The sequence below is a fragment of the Mobula hypostoma genome, chromosome 22 (assembly GCF_963921235.1).
Source record: "Mobula hypostoma chromosome 22, sMobHyp1.1, whole genome shotgun sequence".
Lineage (NCBI taxonomy): Eukaryota > Metazoa > Chordata > Chondrichthyes > Myliobatiformes > Myliobatidae > Mobula > Mobula hypostoma.
The window spans coordinates 3739331-3758009 of record NC_086118.1 but is presented as its reverse complement, the minus strand read 5'-3'; the positions used below and the strand labels follow the sequence as shown (position 1 = coordinate 3758009).

General features: G+C 47.3%; 1 protein-coding gene across 1 annotated transcript in view; it reads right to left on the bottom strand.

Annotated features, from left to right (window-relative positions):
* Positions 1-18679, bottom strand: part of LOC134336618 (unconventional myosin-XV-like) — a 315256-nt gene that overhangs the window by 161784 nt on the left and 134793 nt on the right. The window contains exons 17-18 of the mRNA XM_063030961.1: positions 9226-9294; positions 6619-6723 (exon numbers count right to left, since the gene is read on the bottom strand). Coding sequence (XP_062887031.1) covers positions 6619-6723; positions 9226-9294 — 174 coding nt within the window. The remainder of the gene's footprint in view (positions 1-6618; positions 6724-9225; positions 9295-18679) is intronic.

Sequence of the window (18679 nt, the reverse complement as noted above, 5' to 3'; positions counted from 1 at the left end):
ATCCCAACTCCTATACTCAATTAATGATTAATAACGGCCTGCATACCAAAAGCTTTCTTCACCACCCTATCCACATGAGATTCCACCTTCAGGGAACTATGCACCATTATTTCTAGATCCCTCTGATCTACAGCATTCTTCAATGCCCTACCATTTACCATGTATGTCCTATTTTGATTAGTCCTACCAAAATGTAGCACCTCACACTTTTCAGCATTAAACTCCATCTGCCATCTTTCAGCCCACTCTTCTAACTGGCCTAAATCTCTCTGCAAGCTTTGAAAACCTACTTCATTATCCACAACTCCACCTATCTTAGTATCATCTGCATACTTACTAATCCAATTTACCACCCCATCATCCAGATCATTAATATATATGACAAACAACATTGGACCCAGTACAGATCCCTGAGGCACACCACTACACACTGTCCTCCAATCTGCCACACAGTTATCCACCACTACTCTCTGGCGTCTCCCATCTAGCCACTGCTGAATCCATTTTACTACTTCGATATTAATGCCTAACGATTGAACCTTCCTAACTAACCTTCCATGTGGAACCTTGTCAAAGGCCTTACTGAAGTCCATATAGACAACATCCACCACTTTACCCTCGTCAACTTTCTTAGTAACCTCAAAAATTCAATAAGATTTGTCAAACATGACCTTCCACGCACAAATCCATGTTGACTGTTCCTAATCAGACCCTGTCTATCCAGATAATTATATATACCATCTCTAAGAATACTTTCCATCAATTTACCCACCACTGACGTCAAACTCACATGCCGATAACTGCCAAGTTTCTCTAAGAACCCCTTTTAAACAATGGAACTACATGAGCAATACGCCAATCCTCCAGCACCATCCCCGTTTCTAATGACATTTGAAATATTTCTGTCAGAGCCCCTGCTGTTTCCACACTAACTTCCCTCAAGGTCCTAGGGAATATCTTGTCCGGATCCGGAGACTTATCCACTTCTATATTCCTTAAAAGTGCCAGTATTTCCTCTTCTTTAATTGTCATACTTTCCATAACTACCTTTCTTGTTTCCTTTACCTTACACAATTCAATATCCTTCTCCGTAGTGAATACTGAAGAAAAGAAATTGTTCAAAATCTCCCCCATCTCTTTTGGCTTCGCACATAGCCGTCCACTCTGATTCTCCAAGGGACCAATTTTATCCCTCACTATCCTTTTGCCATTAACGTAACTGTAGAAACCCTTTGGATTTATTTTCACCCTACTTGCCAAAGCAGCCTCGTATCTTCTTTTAGCTTTTCTAATTTCTTTCTTAAGATTCTTTTTACATTCTTTATATTCCTCGAGCACCTCATTAACTCCAAACTGCCTATATTTATTGAAGATCCCTCTCTTTTTCCGAACCAAGTTTCCAATATCCCTTGAAAACCATGGCTCTCTCAAACTTTTAACCTTTCCTTTCAACCTAACAGGAACATAAAGATCCTGTACCCTCAAATTTAAATGACCTCCATTTCTTTATTACATCCTTCCCATAAAAAAAATTGTCCCAATCCACTCCTTCTAAATCCTTTCGCATCTCCTCAAGGTTAACCTTTCTCCAATCGAAAATCTCAGCCCTGGGTCCAGTCCTATCCTTCTCTATAATTACATTGAAACTAATGGCATTGTGATCACTGGACCCGAAGTGCTCCCCAACACATATCTCCGTCACCTGCCCTATCTCATTCCCTAACAGGAGATCCAACACTGCCCCTTCTCTAGTTGGTACCTCTATGTATTGCTTCAAAAAACTATCTTGCACACATTTGACAAACTGCAAACCATCTAGCCCTTTTACCGAATGGGCTTCCCAGTCTATGTGTGGAAAATTAAAATCTCCCACAATCACAACCTTGTGCTTACTACAAATATCTGCTATCTCCTTACAAATTTGCTCCTCCAGTTCTCAGTCCCCATTAGGTGGTCTACAATACACCCCTATAAGCATCACAACACCTTTCTTATTCCTCAATTCCACCCAAATAGCCTCTCTAGACGAGTCCACTAATCTATTCTGCCAGAGCACTGCTGTTATATTTTCTCTGACAAGCAATGCAACACCACCCCCTCTTGCCCCTCCTATTCTATCACACCTGTAGCAACGAAATCCTGGAATATTTAGTTGCCAATCACACCCCTCCTGCAACCATGTTTCACTAATAGCTGCAACATCGTATTTCCAGGTATCAATCCATGCCCTAAGCTCATCCACCTTTCTTACAATGCTCCTAGCATTAAAATAGATGCATTTTAGAAACTCTCCACCTCCCACTCTCTGTTTATCCTTAATGGAGCAAACAACTTTGTTATCTTTTTCTTCCTTCTCCCCTACATCTTCGGTCTGAGGGCTCCTGATCTCTGTCCCCTGCCTATCCTCCCTCACACACTGCCTACCTGCCTTCTCCATTTGTGAACCAACCTCTCCTCTCCTAGTCTCCCTAATTTGATGCCCTCCCCCGCAACCATTCTAGTTTAAAGTCACCTCAGTTGCCCTTGCAAATCTCCCCGCCAGGACATTGGTCCCCCTAGGATTCAAGTGTAACCCGTCCTTTTTGTACACGCCTGCGCCAATAGAGGTCCCAATGATCCAAAAACTTGAATCCCTGCCCCCTGCTCCAATCCCTCAGCCCTGCATTTATCCTCCACCTCATCGCATTCCTACTCTCACTGTCATGTGGCACAGGCAGTAATCCAGAGATTACTACCTTTGCGGTCCTTTTTCTCAACTCCCTTCCTAACTCCCTATATTCTTCTTTCAGGACCTCTCCTTTTTTCCAACCTATGTCACTGGTACCTATATGTACCACAACATCTGGCTCCTCTCCCTCCCACTTCAGGATCTCTTGAACGCGATCAGAAACATCCCGGACCCTGGCACCAGGGAGGCAAACCACCATCCGGGTCTCTGGACTGCGTCCACAGAATCGCCTATCTGACCCCCTTACTATCGAGTCCCCTGTTACAACTGCCCTCCTCTTCCTTTCCCCACCCTTCTGAGCTACAGGGCCGGACTCTGTGCCAGAGGTACGGCCATTGTTACTTCCCCCAGGTAAGCTGTCCCCCCCAACAGTACTCAAACAGGAGTACCTATTGTCAAGGGACACAGCCACAGCCACAGGGGTACTCTCTATTACCTTATTCTTCCTATTCCCCCTCCTAAACGTGACCCACTTGTCTTCCTCCCATGGCCCCAGTGTGACCACCTGCCTGTAACTCCTCTCTATCAACTCCTCACTCTCCCTGACAAGACAAAGGTCATCGAGCTGCAGCTCCAGCACCTGGCGCAGATGTGGACGTCCGGGAGGCTGGGAGACTCCACTACCTCCCACATCCCGCACCGAGAACAACAAGCTGTCCTCACGCTCATACTGCCCCTCTCCTCAAATAACACAAAAAATGAATACCAAACCTTCCTCGCCTCGCCCGTTTCCGCCTAAGCCTGTTGAACCAAAGCCCTTAAGCCTTCACTCTGCTCCCGGCTCACTCCACAGCCCGCAAAACGACACTGCCCGCTGTATAAGGCTCTGTTCCTTTTAAATCTTCCGCGCTTCACTCCCCGACGTCACACGCCTGCGCAGTCCCGCCTCTCTCAACGCCGATGAAAAAAACCGAAAAATTCAAAAAAGGCTTCCTGCACACTCCCGCTCCGATTCTCAGACTTCCCTCTCCGAATTGATATTGTTCCTGTGGGTAAGTGACCAAAGCTGCAGACAATACTCCAAACCAGGCCTCACCAACGTCCTATACAACTTCAATATAACATTCCAAATCCTGTACTCAATACTTTGACTTCTGAAGGCCAATGTGCCAAAAGTTCTCTTTATAACTCTGTCTACCTGTGATGCCCTGTCAAGGAATTATCGACTTGTAATCCTTGACCTCTCTTCTTCAGTGGCCTACCACTCACTGTGTAAGCGCTACTGTGGTTTGTCCTCCCAAAGCACAACACCTCACGCTTCCCTGCAAGAAACTCCACCTGCCATTTCACTAGCTGCTCCAGATCCTGCTGCAAACTTCAATAGCTTTCTTTGCTGTCCACTACAGCCCCAATCTTTGGGGATTTGGGCAGAAACTGGAGCAGCTGAGTGAACCCACGTAGTCACAGAAAGAAGGTATAAACTCCGCACGTTCTGATAGCTGGCTCAAGCAGCTCTTTATGATGGGCAGGTGAACCAGAAATGTCCTTCATGGGAGTAAATCGGCAATCAGTCCTCAGTCTGCCCTAAAGCAGAGTCCACACCAATCAATGAATAATATAAATAAACCATATAACAGCCATAAAGACTGGTGACAGACCCTACTTGGTGGAACATTTTCGTTACTGCTTTACTCTGCTTCTAATCCACGACAAACCTTCCCAAAGGGTGTTCAAAGGAGAGAGTGACAGAAACTTCACTCTTAATCTAAATTCCCTTTACTGGCCTTGGATGCTTGACGGGAGACATCAGGACGGCTTCACTCGTACTACCATGTGTGGAACAGTGATCAGAGTGTTACTGTGTATCTACATGTGTGGGACAGTGTTGAGGGAGCGTTACTGTGTTTCTACATGTGTGGGACAGTGTTGAGGGAGTGTTACTGTGTATCTACATGTGTGGAACAGTGATCAGAGTGTTACTGTGTTTCTACATGTGTGGGACAGTGTTGAGGGAGTGTTACTGTGTATCATCATGTGTGGGACAGTGTTGACCGAGTGTTACTGTGTATCTACATGTGTGGGACAGTGTTGAGGGAGTGTTACTGTGTATCTACATGTGTGGGACAATGTTGACCGAGTGTTACTGTGTATCTACATGTGTGGGACAGTGTTGAGGGAGTGTTACTGTGTATCTACATGTGTGGGACAGTGTTGAGGGAGTTTTACTGTGTATCATCATGTGTGGGACAGTGTTGAGGGAGTGTTACTGTGTATCATCATGTGTGGGACAGTGTTGAGGGAGTGTTACCGTGTATCTACATGTGTGGGACAGTGTTGAGGGAGTGTTACTGTGTATCTACATGTGTGGGACAGGGTTGAGGAGTGTTACTGTGTTTCTACATGTGTGGGACAGTGTTGAGGGAGTGTTACTGTGTATCATCATGTGTGGGACAGTGTTGAGGGAGTGTTACTGTGTATCTACATGTGTGGGAAAGTGTTGAGGGAGCGTTACTGTGTATCTACATGTGTGGGACAGTGTTGAGGGAGTGTTACGGTGTATGATCATGTGTGGGACAGTGTTGAGGGAGTGTTACTGTGTATCTACATGTGTGGGACAGTGTTGAGGAGTGTTACTGTGTTTCTACATGTGTGGGACAGTGTTGAGGGAGTGTTACTGTATCTACATGTGTGGGACAGTATTGAACGAGTGTTACCGTGTATCTACATGTGTGGGACAGTGTTGAACGAGTGTTACCGTGTATCTACATGTGTGGGACAGTGTTGAGGGAGTGCTACTGTGTATCTACATGTGTGGGACAGTGTTGAGGGAGTGTTACTGTGTATCATCATGTGTGGGACAGTGTTGAGGGAGTGTTACTGTATCTACATGTGTGGGACAGTATTGAACGAGTGTTACCGTGTATCTACATGTGTGGGACAGTGTTGAGGGAGTGTTACTGTGTATCTACATGTGTGGGACAGTGTTGAGGGAGTGTTACTGTGTATCTACATGTGTGGGACAGTGTTGAGGGAGTGTTACTGTGTATCTACATGTGTGGGACAGTGTTGAGCGAGTGTTACCGTGTATCTACATGTGTGGGACAGTGTTGAGGGAGTGCTACTGTGTATCTACATGTGTGGGACAGTGTTGAGGGAGTGTTACTGTGTATCTACATGTGTGGGACAGTGTTGAGCGAGTGTTACTGTGTATCTACATGTGTGGGACAGTGTTGAGGGAGTGCTACTGTGTATCTACATGTGTGGGACAGTGTTGAGCGAGTGTTACCGTGTATCTACATGTGTGGGACAGTGTTGAGCGAGTGTTACCGTGTATCTACATGTGTGGGTGGGAGTATTAGTTCACTTGGTGTGTGTGAAGTGTCTAGTGCAGTAGTGTAGTAGTGCTTGTAGTTACTGCATGCTGTATGCTGCACAGTGCTCTCTGCTCGCTACTCTCTGCTTACAGCTATTGCCGCTGGCTGGCCTTCTTAATAGAGTGTGAGAAGAGGAGCCGAGTGAGTAAGCGTCCTCCTGTCAGTACAGAGCCTCTCCAGCACCAAGACTCCTGCAGTGCCTCCTCGGGGCCACACATGGAAACTGGGTATCTCACGGTCCCAGGCTAAAACAGGGGATCTCGGAGCAGCAGTGGGCCCCAGAGACGTGGCGTGCGGGCCCACCACTCTGTGGACACGTCCTGGCGCCCGTCAACCACTGTCCCAGCGACGGGCAAATAGCCCCACTGCCTTGTGGTAAGTCTGCTGAGACGAGGCTAAGGGAGCACACTCTGACAGAAAAGCAATGCTCAGGCGGCGTGCAATAGGCGGGCCTTAACAGACAAAGGACCCGGCAGCCTGCTGCAGCCAAGATGGAGGATCAGTTATCCTGGGATCACCCTTGCCACTGGGATTTACCTCATCATGGTGAAGATAGTGCCACTGGGGATGGCATACCCCCTGTGGCACTTTAAAATCTTCCTTGTGCAGGTCTCCACCTCTGACCACGGTGAACAATACCTGGACCTTACACATGGTTGAAGTCTGACGGCGATGGGCTGTCTGGCAACGGGAGCAGGTACAAATGGACTGGGAGCTCCTAGTCAGAACCCTGCATGGCAGTGGCACAGGATATTTGGTCGCTAGCAGCTGGGACTGGGTGGTAGCTGTTTTTGGCAGACCCCTGTGTGACTGAGCAGCCCTATTTGGGGACCGCACTGCTCACCCCAGTTGGGGAAGGGCCTAGAAAAGGTGGCCTAAAAATTGCCCATTCAATCACTCACCTGGATAGGTTACCGCGCCGATTGGGTTATTCCACTACTGCGGTCGAAATAAGAAACAATACAACCTAAAACTGGCAACATGGAATGTAAGGACTCTCCTGGACTCGTATGGCATCTCTGACAGACCTCACCAGAGAACAGCAGATGGTCTAACACTTCTGAAGAACCAGAATACCATTCTGCTGAGGTGGACTGAGCATTTTAACACCCTGCTTAATCAGGACTCTGACGCATACCCCACCATCCTCGAACTGCCTGAACTTCCTCCTATCCACGACCTCAGTCTACCACCAACCTTCCACGAGCTTCTATCAGCTGTCCATTCCCTTAAGAACAGCAAGTCCCCTGGCACTGACAATATCCCTGCTGAGTTACTGAAGAATGGAGGGTACATGTGTATGCGCACCCTCTACCAGTACATCACCAAGGCCTGGACCGATGAGAACATCCCACAGCAATGGAGAAATGCAAACATCGTTGTCATTTATAAGAACAAGGGTGACAAGGCCATCTGCGGCAATAGTAGGGGCATATCACTCCTTTCTGTTGTTGGAAAGGTCCTGGCTAAGGTGATGCTTCAGAGACTCATTAGCAACATCACCGAGTCAATGCTGCCTGAATCGCAGTGTGGATTTAGGAAGAACAGGAGCACGATCGACATGATCTTTACAGCCCGGCAGATTCAGGAAAAGTGCTGGGAGCAACATCAGGACCTGTTTATGGCCTTTGTTGACCTCTCCAAAGCATATGACACTGTGCAAAGAGAGCTCTTATGGGATGTCCTCCTCAGGTTTGGCTGTCCCAATAAATTTGTTAGCATCCTCCACTAGTTCCACGATGGGATGACTGCTCGGGTGACCATAGGAGGACAAGAGTCCGAGCCCTTCCTTGTACACACAGGGGTGAGGTAGGGGTGTGTGCTAGCGCCAGTGCTCTTTAACATCTTCCTCTTGTGTGTTACCAGGCTTCTCCACAACGAGATTGAAGACAGCAGTGGTGTGGCAGTGGATGTCAGATTAGATGGCAACCTCTTTGACATCAGGAGGCTCCACGCAACCACCAAACTCCGTAGAGAGCGGGTCCTGGAGCTGCAGTATGCAGACGACTGTGCTCTTGTGGCCCATACTCCGGAGGATCTTCAGACTGTCCTTGCTGTGGCGGTGAGAGCGTACAGCAGGATAGGTCTGACTGTCAATACCACCGAGACAGAAGTGGTTTGTCAATGGAGTACCAGTGTCCCACCCACTCTACCTGCCTTCACTGTTGGTGATGAAAAGCTGTCAGTAGTGCCATCTTTCAAATACCTGGGGAGCATTCTCTCTGAGGATAGCGGCATTGACGACATCCAGAGCCGCATTAAACAGGCATCAGCTGCCTTTGGGAGACTTCAGCGTAGAGACTTTAGAACAGGAGCCTTCGTCCCTCCACAAAGGTCGCCGTATACCAAGTGGTCTGTGTCACCACCCTCCTTTGTAGCTCTGAAGCTTGGGTAACCTGCAGCCGTCACATCAAGTCCTTGGAGTGCTTCCACATAAGCTGCTGATGGGGTGAAGGGGTAGGCAAATAGGGCTATAGACTAAGAACAATGATTAACTAATGATCAATCACCTTGGGTGCACCTTAGCTTACTGTTTCAGACAATCAAAGAGAAGCTTTACCCAGTAACCGGTGACATACTAGTCATTGTTCTCTAAAGATAGGCAAAGGCTCAAACAGGGAACTATCTGATCTTGCAGAAGCAGCTCAAGGTATAGCTAAATATGGGAAGTATTGTGCAGGGGCTAGAATGTTCTGGAGAAAAGGGGAAGGGTACGAATGAGGAACTAATGGGCTAGCTTTGGCTTAAAATAATTATAACTAACTGACCAATGATTATTTTACATCTAATTGTATCTTAGCATGTGAGTGAAATGATTCTAATATTGCCTAAACTTATAATCGTAAGATTTCCTGCTACCTGATCAATGTTATAAATTGCGGAGAACTGTGTAATTCGGGGGCAGTTTCTGGACTGGCTCTTTTGGGAGATCAGTCTGTAACTTCCCCCATAGCATGCTATGAGTAAAGAATAAAGGTTTGAAAAAGAATTACGTGAGTTAGTGTTTTTGTGGTACTTTGTCTTTGCATCGGTCGGTCCAGTACGAACAATTTGGCGAGCCAGCCAGGAGTCCAAGACGAGGGTCTCATGAGACGGTGTCAGAGTTCGACTCGGTGGCAGTGACCTGAGACAGGTGGGCCCACAAGGTAAGAGTTACCTTGTCCTCTCTCATTAATTGCCCACCTTGACGATCCCTTCGTCTGGCAGGTAATCCTCTGACAGACTCCTTCCGAAACCTGAGTTGAGGAACATCTGAGTACCACAGGTTAAAAGAGGGGTTAGAGTCCCCAACAAAGGTAACATAAGGGGTTAGAGTCCCCGACGAAGTATTGTGAGTATTAAAGCCTGCTGGTGCTAACAAATTGGGCTGCGGATCATTGGTAGTGATCTATTACATTTTCTTTGAGTGTGTTACAGCAAATTGGTCAGCGGGTTAATGGCAGTAACCTATTACATTTTGGGGCTGGTAACCATTCCATTGGTGTAGGGGGGCCAGGGCATGCAAGCCAGTAAATTGACCAGCACAGGACAGAGCAGATGTTTGGCCAAACACAGGAGAAGTGGCTCTCCCCTGCAATCTAACCGGATGCTGTAAATACGTTTTGGGGTATACTTGTGACAATTTGCCTGTCTCAGCACCCTGCCTTAGACCGGATGTTAAGAGGGGAAATCCTCCATGCGAAGGTCAGGACACTGAAGTGGGTGCAGAGAGACATGGCACAAGATTGATGGGGAGTAGGGGTTACAGATTATAAGGTGGTAAAGCCGCACTCTGGCGTATCAGCACCCAGCCCTAGACCGGTTGTTAAGAGGGGAAATCCCCCACGCAAAGGTCAGGACCCTGAAATGGGAGTGAGAAAAAGAGGCGGCTGACCCATCCGATTAGGGAGCGTGGGGCAAACATTGGATAAGTCTGTAAATAACTCGCCATTGTTTAAACTTTGTAAAGACCCAGAGAGAGAGAATGATTACTGAAGGTTATCGGCATGCCTAAATAAGAAATTAGGGAGTGAAATTTGGCCTCTGGGTGGGACCTGGGATTTGGATAAATGTCTAAAAGTAGAAGAAGCAATTTGGAAGAGTAATACCGGACAAAAATGGAAGGTTTCAATGTCCAATTGGAGAAAAACGGCCGAAGAATTAAATAACAGATCTAAACAAAGTAGCTGGGAGCATAACGCACGTCACAGAGGGATTAGTATATGTGACAATGAAGGAAATTCGAAACCGTGGGAGATATTAAAAGGACTGTGTGAGGATTACAATAAGAATAAGGAAGAACAGGATAGGGAGACAAGAGATAGGTGGGCTAAGGATAGACGGAAGGATAATGATGAAGCCAGCAAAAGTAAAACTGAGGTACCTCTTGACCTGTCTGGACTGCCCTTGCCCTTTAATGAAAGTGTATCAGAAGGATAGGAAGGTATGCAGAGGGGGAGGCATGGCTTTATTGGTAAGAAATGATATTAAATCATTAGAAAGAGGTGATATAGGATCGGAAGGTGCAGAATCTTTATGGGTTAAGCTAAGAAATTGCAGGGGTAAAAGGACCCTGATGGCAGTTATTTATAGGCCTCCAAACAGCTGCAGTGATGTGGACTACAAATTACAACTGGAAATAGAAAAGGCTTGTCAGAAGGGCAATGTTATGATAATTGTGGGGGATTTTAACATGCGAGTGGATTGGGAAAATCAGGTCAGCACTGGATCTCAAGACAGAGAATTTGTAGAATGTCTGCGAGATGGCTTTTTAGAACTGCTTGTTGTTGAGCCCACTAGGGGATTGGCTGTACTGGATTGGGTATTGTGTAATGAACCGGAGGTGATTAGAGAGATTGAGGTGAAGGAACCCTTAGGAGACAGTGATCATAACATGATTGAGTTCACTGTGAAATTTGAAAAAGAGAAGCCGAAATCTGATGTGTCGATATTTCAGTGGAGTAAAGGAAATTACAGTGGCATGAGAGAGGAACTGGCCAAAGTTGACTGGAAAGGGACACTGGCGAGAAAGACAGCAGAGCAGCAGTGGCTGGAGTTTATGCGAGAAGTGAGGAAGGTGCAAGACAGGTATATTCCAAAGAAGAAGAAATTTTCGAGTGGAAAAAGGATGCAACCGTGGTTGACAAGAGAAGTCAAAGCCAAAGTTAAAGCAAAAGAGAGGGCATACAAGGAAGCAAAAATTAGTGGGAAGACAGAGGATTGGGAAGTTTTTAAAACCTTACAAAAGGAAGCCAAGAAGGTCATTAAGAGAGAAAAGATTAACTATGAAAGGAAGCTAGCAAATAATATCAAAGAGGATACTAAAAGCTTTTTCAAGTATATAAAGAGTAAAAGACAGGTGAGAGTAGATATAGGACCAATAGAAAATGATGCTGGAGAAATCGTAATGGTAGATCAGGAGATGGCAGAAGAACTGAATGAGTATTTTGCATCAGTCTTCACTGAGGAAGACATCAGCAGTATACCGGACACTCAAGGGTCGCAGGGAAGAGAAGTGTGCGCAGTCACAATTACGACAGAAAGTACTCAGGAAGCTGAATAGTCTAAAGGTGGATAAATCCCCTGGACCAGATGGAATGCACCCTCGTGTTCTGAAGGAAGTAGCTGTAGAGATTGCGGAGACACTAGCGATGATCTTTCAAAAGTCAATAGATTCTGGCATGGTTCTGGAGGACTGGAAGATTGCAAATGTCACTCCGCTATTTAAGAAGGGGGCAAGGAAGCAAAAAGGAAATTATAGACCTGTTAGCTTGACGTCGGTGGTTGGGAAGTTGTTGAAGTCGATTGTCAAGGATGAGGTTACAGAGTACCTGGAGGCATATGACAAGATAGGCAGAATTCAGCATGGATTCCTTAAAGGAAAATCCTGCCTGACAAACCTATTACAATTTTTTGAGGAAATTACCAATAGGCTAGACAAGGGAGATGCAGTGGATGTTGTATATTTGGATTTTCAAAAGGCCTTTGACAAGGTGCCACACATGAGGCTGCTTAACAAGATAAGAGCCCATGGAATTACAGGAAAGTTACATATGTGGATAGAGCATTGACTGATGGGCAGGAAACAGAGTGAGAATAAAGGGATCCTATTCTGGTTGGCTGCCAGTTACCAGTGGTGTTCCACAGGGGTCAGTGTTGGGGCCGCTTCTTTTTACATTATACATCAACGATTTGGATTATTGGCTTTGTGGCTAAGTTTGCTGACAATATGAAGATAGGTGGAGGGGCCGGTAGTGCTGAGGAAACAGAGATTCTGCAGAGAGACTTGGATAGATTGGAAGAATGGGCAGAGAAGTGGCAAATGAAATACAATGTTGGAAAGTGTATGGTTATGCACTTTGGCAGAAAAAATAAACGGGCAGACTATTATTTAAATTGGGAAAGATTCAAAGTTCTGAGATGCAACGGGACTTGGGAGTCCTCGTACAGGATACCCTTAAAGTTAACCTCCAGGTTGAGTCAGTAGTGAAGAAGGCGAATGCAATGTTGGCATTCATTTCTAGAGGAATAGAGTATAGGAGCAGGAATGTGATGTTGAGGCTCTATAAGGCGCTGGTGAGACCTCACTTGGAGTACTGTGGGCAGTTTTGGTCTCCTTATTTAAGAAAGAATGTGCTGACGTTGGAGAGGGTACAGAGAAGATTCATTAGAATGATTCTGGTAATGAGAGGTTTAACATACGAGGAATGTTTGTCCGCTCTTGGACTGTATTCCTTGGCGTTTAGAAAAATGAGGGGAGACCTTAGAGAAACATTTCGAATGTTGAAAGGCATGGACAGAGTGGATGTGGCAAAGTTGTTTCCTATGATGGGGGAGTCTAGTACGAGAGGGCATGACTTAAGGATTGAAGGGCGCCCATTCAGAACAGAAATGCGAAGAAATTTTTTTAGTCAGAGGGTGGTGAATCTATGGAATTTGTTGCCACGGGCAGCAGTGGAGGCCAAGTCATTGGGTGTATTTAAGGTAGAGATTGATAGGTATCTGAGTAGCCAGGGCATCAAAGGTTATAGTGAGAAGGCGGGGGAGCGGGACTAAATAGGAGAATGGATCAGCTCATGATAAAATGGTGGAGTAGACTCGATGGGCCGAATGGCCTACTTCTGCTCCTTTGTCTTATGGTCTTACGGTGAGACTGAGGAGGAGGAGGTATGGCACATTCCCGTTGCCCGCATTCGACCCCAACCCACGGCACCGCCACCCCCATATAACGCTCCTACTGCCCAACCCCAGGCACCTCCGAATACACCGTCCCCAAGCCCAACAGCCTCCCGAACCAAGGGATAACTTCGGCGAGGGGGGAGTAACAGGCGCCGGACTAGGAGGCAACAAAACCTTTTGGTGGGAGATGACCGCCTGATAGACCCTGAGACAAATACTGATTATGACTCTGGTATTGATGATTCCGAAGACCCGAGACTCAGAGGGAGAGGGTTCCCGAGGCAATTTCCCAACAGGGCCGGTCCCAACCCTAGGGTAGGACAGCCGAACCAGGCGGCTACTATGCAGGTTTATACTCCTTGGAAGCCCCAAGAAATGTGTATGATCATGAATCAGGCCCCGAACAGGAAAAATGATCCCGAGGGATTTATCGATTATATGGTTGGTACAATCCAAACGTTTCGGGCGACTCCCCAGGATCTTTTTAGTTTGTGCTGCATGGCTCTCACAACTAGTGAGCAGGAAAAATGGAGGGAAGCTAATGGGAAATCATGCCAATTGGGAGTCCTTTTCCACCGCAATTCCACTCGCAGACCAGGTGAATAAGATAAAGAAGGCTTTGCAGCGCCCCGTACACATCGCTAAGGTCCTTGCGTGCCGCCCAAAGGCGGGAGAAGACGGCTGCGATTTTGGGGAACGCTTCTGCTCCCTTTATGCAACCTACGCTGGAGATGCCGCCTATAATGCCGGCAATACTTCGCCCCAGTTTAATTCGATGATTTTGCAGTGTCTCCCCGAGGATGTGTCCAAGGCTATTAGAACTGATACGGACTGGCCCGATAGGAACAAGCAGGCCATGAAAAGGGCAGGTGAGCATTTTTGGAGTCATGCAGGGACTCCAAGCCAACCAGAGTAAAGCATGAAATTGTGCAGCCCGTACATCCGGTGGTCCCTACGATTTTAAGCAACATTCCACCGGACTCCCAAGTTTTTACTATAGATCTGCAGCTTGCGCTTTTATTTGCAACACCCCTTGCTCCTGAGTCACAGAACCTTTTTGTATTTACCTTTCAAGACCAGCAGTACACTTGGACTAGGTTACCCCAAGGGTTCGTGCACTCCCCGACCATTTTCTCGCGGATATTGCATAGGCGGCTTGGAGATTTACAGTTTCCCGGGGGCTCTACGGTAATACAGTACGTTGACGACCTCCGACTGGCAAGCCCGTCAGAGACCTCAAACGTGCAGGACACCAATGTGCTTCTGAACGCTCTGCTTTCATGGGGATACGTGATCCCGCCCCGAAAAGTAAAGAGTGCCCAACGGCAAGTGAGATTTCTGGGAACCCTTTTGAGTGGAACCGAAAGGCAGCTCACCACAGAAAGGATAACCCCATCATTACGACCATCCTGCTATTTGCGGGGAAAGCCACGCGTGCTTTCCTTGGGCTGGTAAACTTTTGCAGACAGTGGATTCCCAATGTTGCTCTGTATACAAAACGTTTGAGCTCTCTGGCTTCCAGTTCGCTTCCGGGGCCCCTACAGCTAACTGAGCAGCAGAGAGAGGCTTTTGAGGAATTGAAGAAATCCCTGTCGAAGGCACCTGCTCTCGGCCGCCCGCTCTATGACCGTCCGTTCCTGCTTTTTCTGAATGTTTTAGATGATTGCGCCACTGCAGTGCTCATTCAGACTCATGGGGATAGACGCAGGCCTGTTGCCTATTATTCCGCTCAGTTAGACCCCGTAGCGCAGGGATTACCCCTCTGTTCGCAGATACTCCCGGCCATTTACTCCCTAGTTACGGCTGCTTCCAACATCACCCTCCAACAGCCAGTTACAGTGTATTCGTCCCACACCATTGTAGCGCTGCTGACCACCCACCAAACCCAACATCTGACTCAGGCCAGACTATGCTGTTGTGAAATAGCATTACTTAATAACCCACTCCTCACCTTTGCATACTGTGATACCAGCAACCCTGCTACACTTTTAGAGAACGGCCCCTGTTGAGTTGACTGAGCCTCCTCACGACTGTCCGCTACGGAACCATTTCCTCGCTCCTCCGGGACCCCCATCCAGAATGCCATGTGTGTAAGGAACCTCCTTCAGGCCATACTCCTCCCCGAAAAATTAGCCATTATTAAATGTTCGGCTCATCTAAAAGACGGAATTGCAGTGACTAAAGGAAATAACAGAGCCGATTTGGCTGCCAAGTAGGCTGCGCAGGAGGCGACCTCTATAGTCTTAACTGCAGAGAGATTGGCCTTCCCCGGACTAAAACACCACGGGCGCCGGGCACTCCAGACAGGGCTACAGTTCAACAACTCCAGGGGGACGCCCCTGATTCAGAAAAACAACTTTGGGAGACACACGGGTGTGCGTATTCGGTGTCCACAGGCCTCTGGCATACCCCAGTTGGCCAAGTTTGTATTCCTAATGCACTGCTGCCTATGTTGCCCGATTGCCTGCATACGGACAGCCACCTTGGCAAGGGGGGAATGAGTAATATTTTGCTCCGCACATGGTGACACCCCAGGCTGGACGAAGCTGCGGCAGCAACAATACAAGCCTGTTTGATTTGCCAAAAGACAAACGCGGGAAAGGGAGTAAAGTGTGCCCCAGGGAAAACCCCCTTGCCAAGTGGTCCTTTTGAATGTATTCAACTTGATTTTATCGAACTACGGCGTGTGTACTGTTATCAGCATTGTTTAGTAATTGTAGATGTGTTCAGTAAATGGATTGAAGCCTTTCCGACCACCAATAATAAAGCTTCTACGGTGGTAAGGTTGGTGCTTACAGAGATTATACCGAGATTCGGAGTGCCCAGACAAATAAGTTGGGATAATGGCCCTCACTTTGTAGGAAATATAGAGAACGATGTGAGGTGCTGAGCATCGAACAGCAGTTTCATTGTGCTTACCAGCCGAAAGCTGCAGGAATAGTGGAACGGGCCAACGGCACTCTGATAAACAAGCTGTCTAAGTTAATGTCCGAAACCGGACTGAGTTGGCCTTGGTCCTTCCGCTGGCTTTATACCATATGAGAATTACCCCGCGCTCCACTACAGGGGTATCTGCCGCTGAAATTGTTTATGGGCGTCCGGGAAGGACCACATGGGACGCTGACATGCAGCCTCCCACCCAAATTGATCTAAATGTCATGGGGGACGAATTGCAGAAGTACTTTCACCAACTAACATCCTCTCTAAAGTTCCTTCACTCTCAGACGCAGAATACCCTAAAGGAACCTGGAGGTCGGGGGGGGAGTGGCTGGAGTTGAAAATTGGAGACTCAGTGCTGATCAGGGATTAGGAGCGCTCCAAGCTTGGACCCCGGTGGAAAGGGCCATTCCAGATACTCCTGCAAACCCCAACGGCCGTTAAGGTTCGAGGGCACAGCCGCTGGATCCAGCTGAGTGATTGCAAACGATGGGCTCCGCAGGTGGACTAAAGACTGGTACCGGCTTTTCACTATCATAACTACCTCCGCGGTATTAAGCCGGGAGGACAATTTATTTTATAAAGCTCACATCCGTCTGCATGGTAACCGTACTGCATGTTATCCTTCGGTACAACCTACAGAAGCATTGTTTGTTGCTAACCCATCAGGGCTAAATTGGGCGGAACATGACTTAGTAGTGGAGGATAGATCAGGGGCATAATGTAAGGGGATGAGAGGAAAGTTTAAAAGGGGGGCTGTGGGAAAGTGCTTCAAGAGAGGGTGGTGAGACTACTGGCGAGGGCACTGGGGAATATCCCTTCTGTTTTGCCGGGGAGGGAGAAGGATGCGTCATTGCCGGGGTTCCCAGGGAGATACCTTGCCTGAAGAAACATTGTCCGGACCGCCGATGTAGGATTGGCCAGGGAATATTCTCTTTCAACTGCATCCACGAACAATGCGGGCCCGTCTTTAAAGGGAATTGAGTATGTATGTGGATATTGCAATAGGACTCATGTGTCGGCAGGTTCAGGGACTTTTGAATACTCCTCCCTGTATCCACAGGATCACTTGTGGTATGATAAAACAGTGAGTTACAATAATACCTGCTACCGTGCCAAGACAAGATATGTGTTATTGTTCAACAGTACCTATACCACAGCTACCACCACTCTGCCTAACCTCCTTGCAGTAGGAACGATTGGACCACTTTCTGTTCCCTGCCCCAAGGCTACCCACGTTCGACGCGACTGACAGCTCGGGCCGTGAGTAAGGAATTCTGTGCTGACTGGAGGAGTCCCGTTACTCTGGGCTCTTCTCTGGCCTATGGGTTCCTGAGCACTCTCTCTCTAGGGGGTTCGGCAGGAACCATAGCTGCAAAGAACCGCAACTACCTCATTTGTGGGCTGGCGGCATTGGGGAACAGTACGATGGAAGGTCTGGAGGCTGTTAACAGAGAATTGGTGGAGTTAGAAACATAGAAAATAGGTGCAGGAGTAGGCAATTCGACCCTTCGAGCCTGCACCGCTATTTAGTATGATCATGGCTGATCATCCAACTCAGAACCCTGTACCTGCCTTCCCTCGATACCCCCTGATCCCTTTAGCCACAAGGGCCTTATCTAACTCCATCTTAAATATAGCCAATGATCTGGCCTCAACTATCTTCTGTGGCAGAGAATTCTACAGATTCACCACTCTCTGTGTGAAGAAGTTTTTCCTAATTTCGGTCCTAAAAGGCTTCCCCTTTATCCTCAAACTGTGACCCCTCGTTCTGAACTTCCCCAACATCAGGAACAATATTCCTGCATCTAGCCTGTCCAATCCCTTTAGGATTTTATACGTTTCAATAAGATCCCCCCTCAATCTTCTAAATTCCAATGAGTATAAGCCTAGTCGTCCAGTCTTTCATCATATGAAAGTCCTGCCATCCCAGGAATCAATCTGGTGAACCTTCTTTGTACTCCCTCTATGGCAAGAATGTCTTTCCTCAGATTAGGGGACCAAAACTGCACACAATACTCCAGGTGTGGTCTCACCAAGGCCTTGTACAACTGCAGTAGTACCTCCCTGCTCCTGTACTCGAATCCTCCTGCAACTATACGCACAGCAGAGCAGGTATGCTGTGAGTTATCAGTTGGCCCAACAGGGAGGGGTATGAGCCATAGTCGAAGACAAATGTATCACCTGTGTTACTGACAAATCATACAACGTGACCCACGCCATTCAGCCTATTAAGAAACAATTGGATGATTTCAGGCAAGGTTCGGGGAAGGGGGATGGCTGGTTAGGGTGGTTGCGGGGAAGATCATGGGGGTCTTATTTACTGCATGGGCTGATTATTCTCATTATCATAATTATTGCTTGCTGTGTGATAATGACCTGCCTAAATGCTGGCTGCCGACTTGTCATGGGAAGACTGATGGCACTCTGCTCGACCTCCATTTGATTGGTCATCATGGTATGATAAAAGGGGGGAATGATGGGGTGAAGGGGTAGGCAAATAGGGCTATAGACTAAGAACAATGATTAATTAATGATCAAT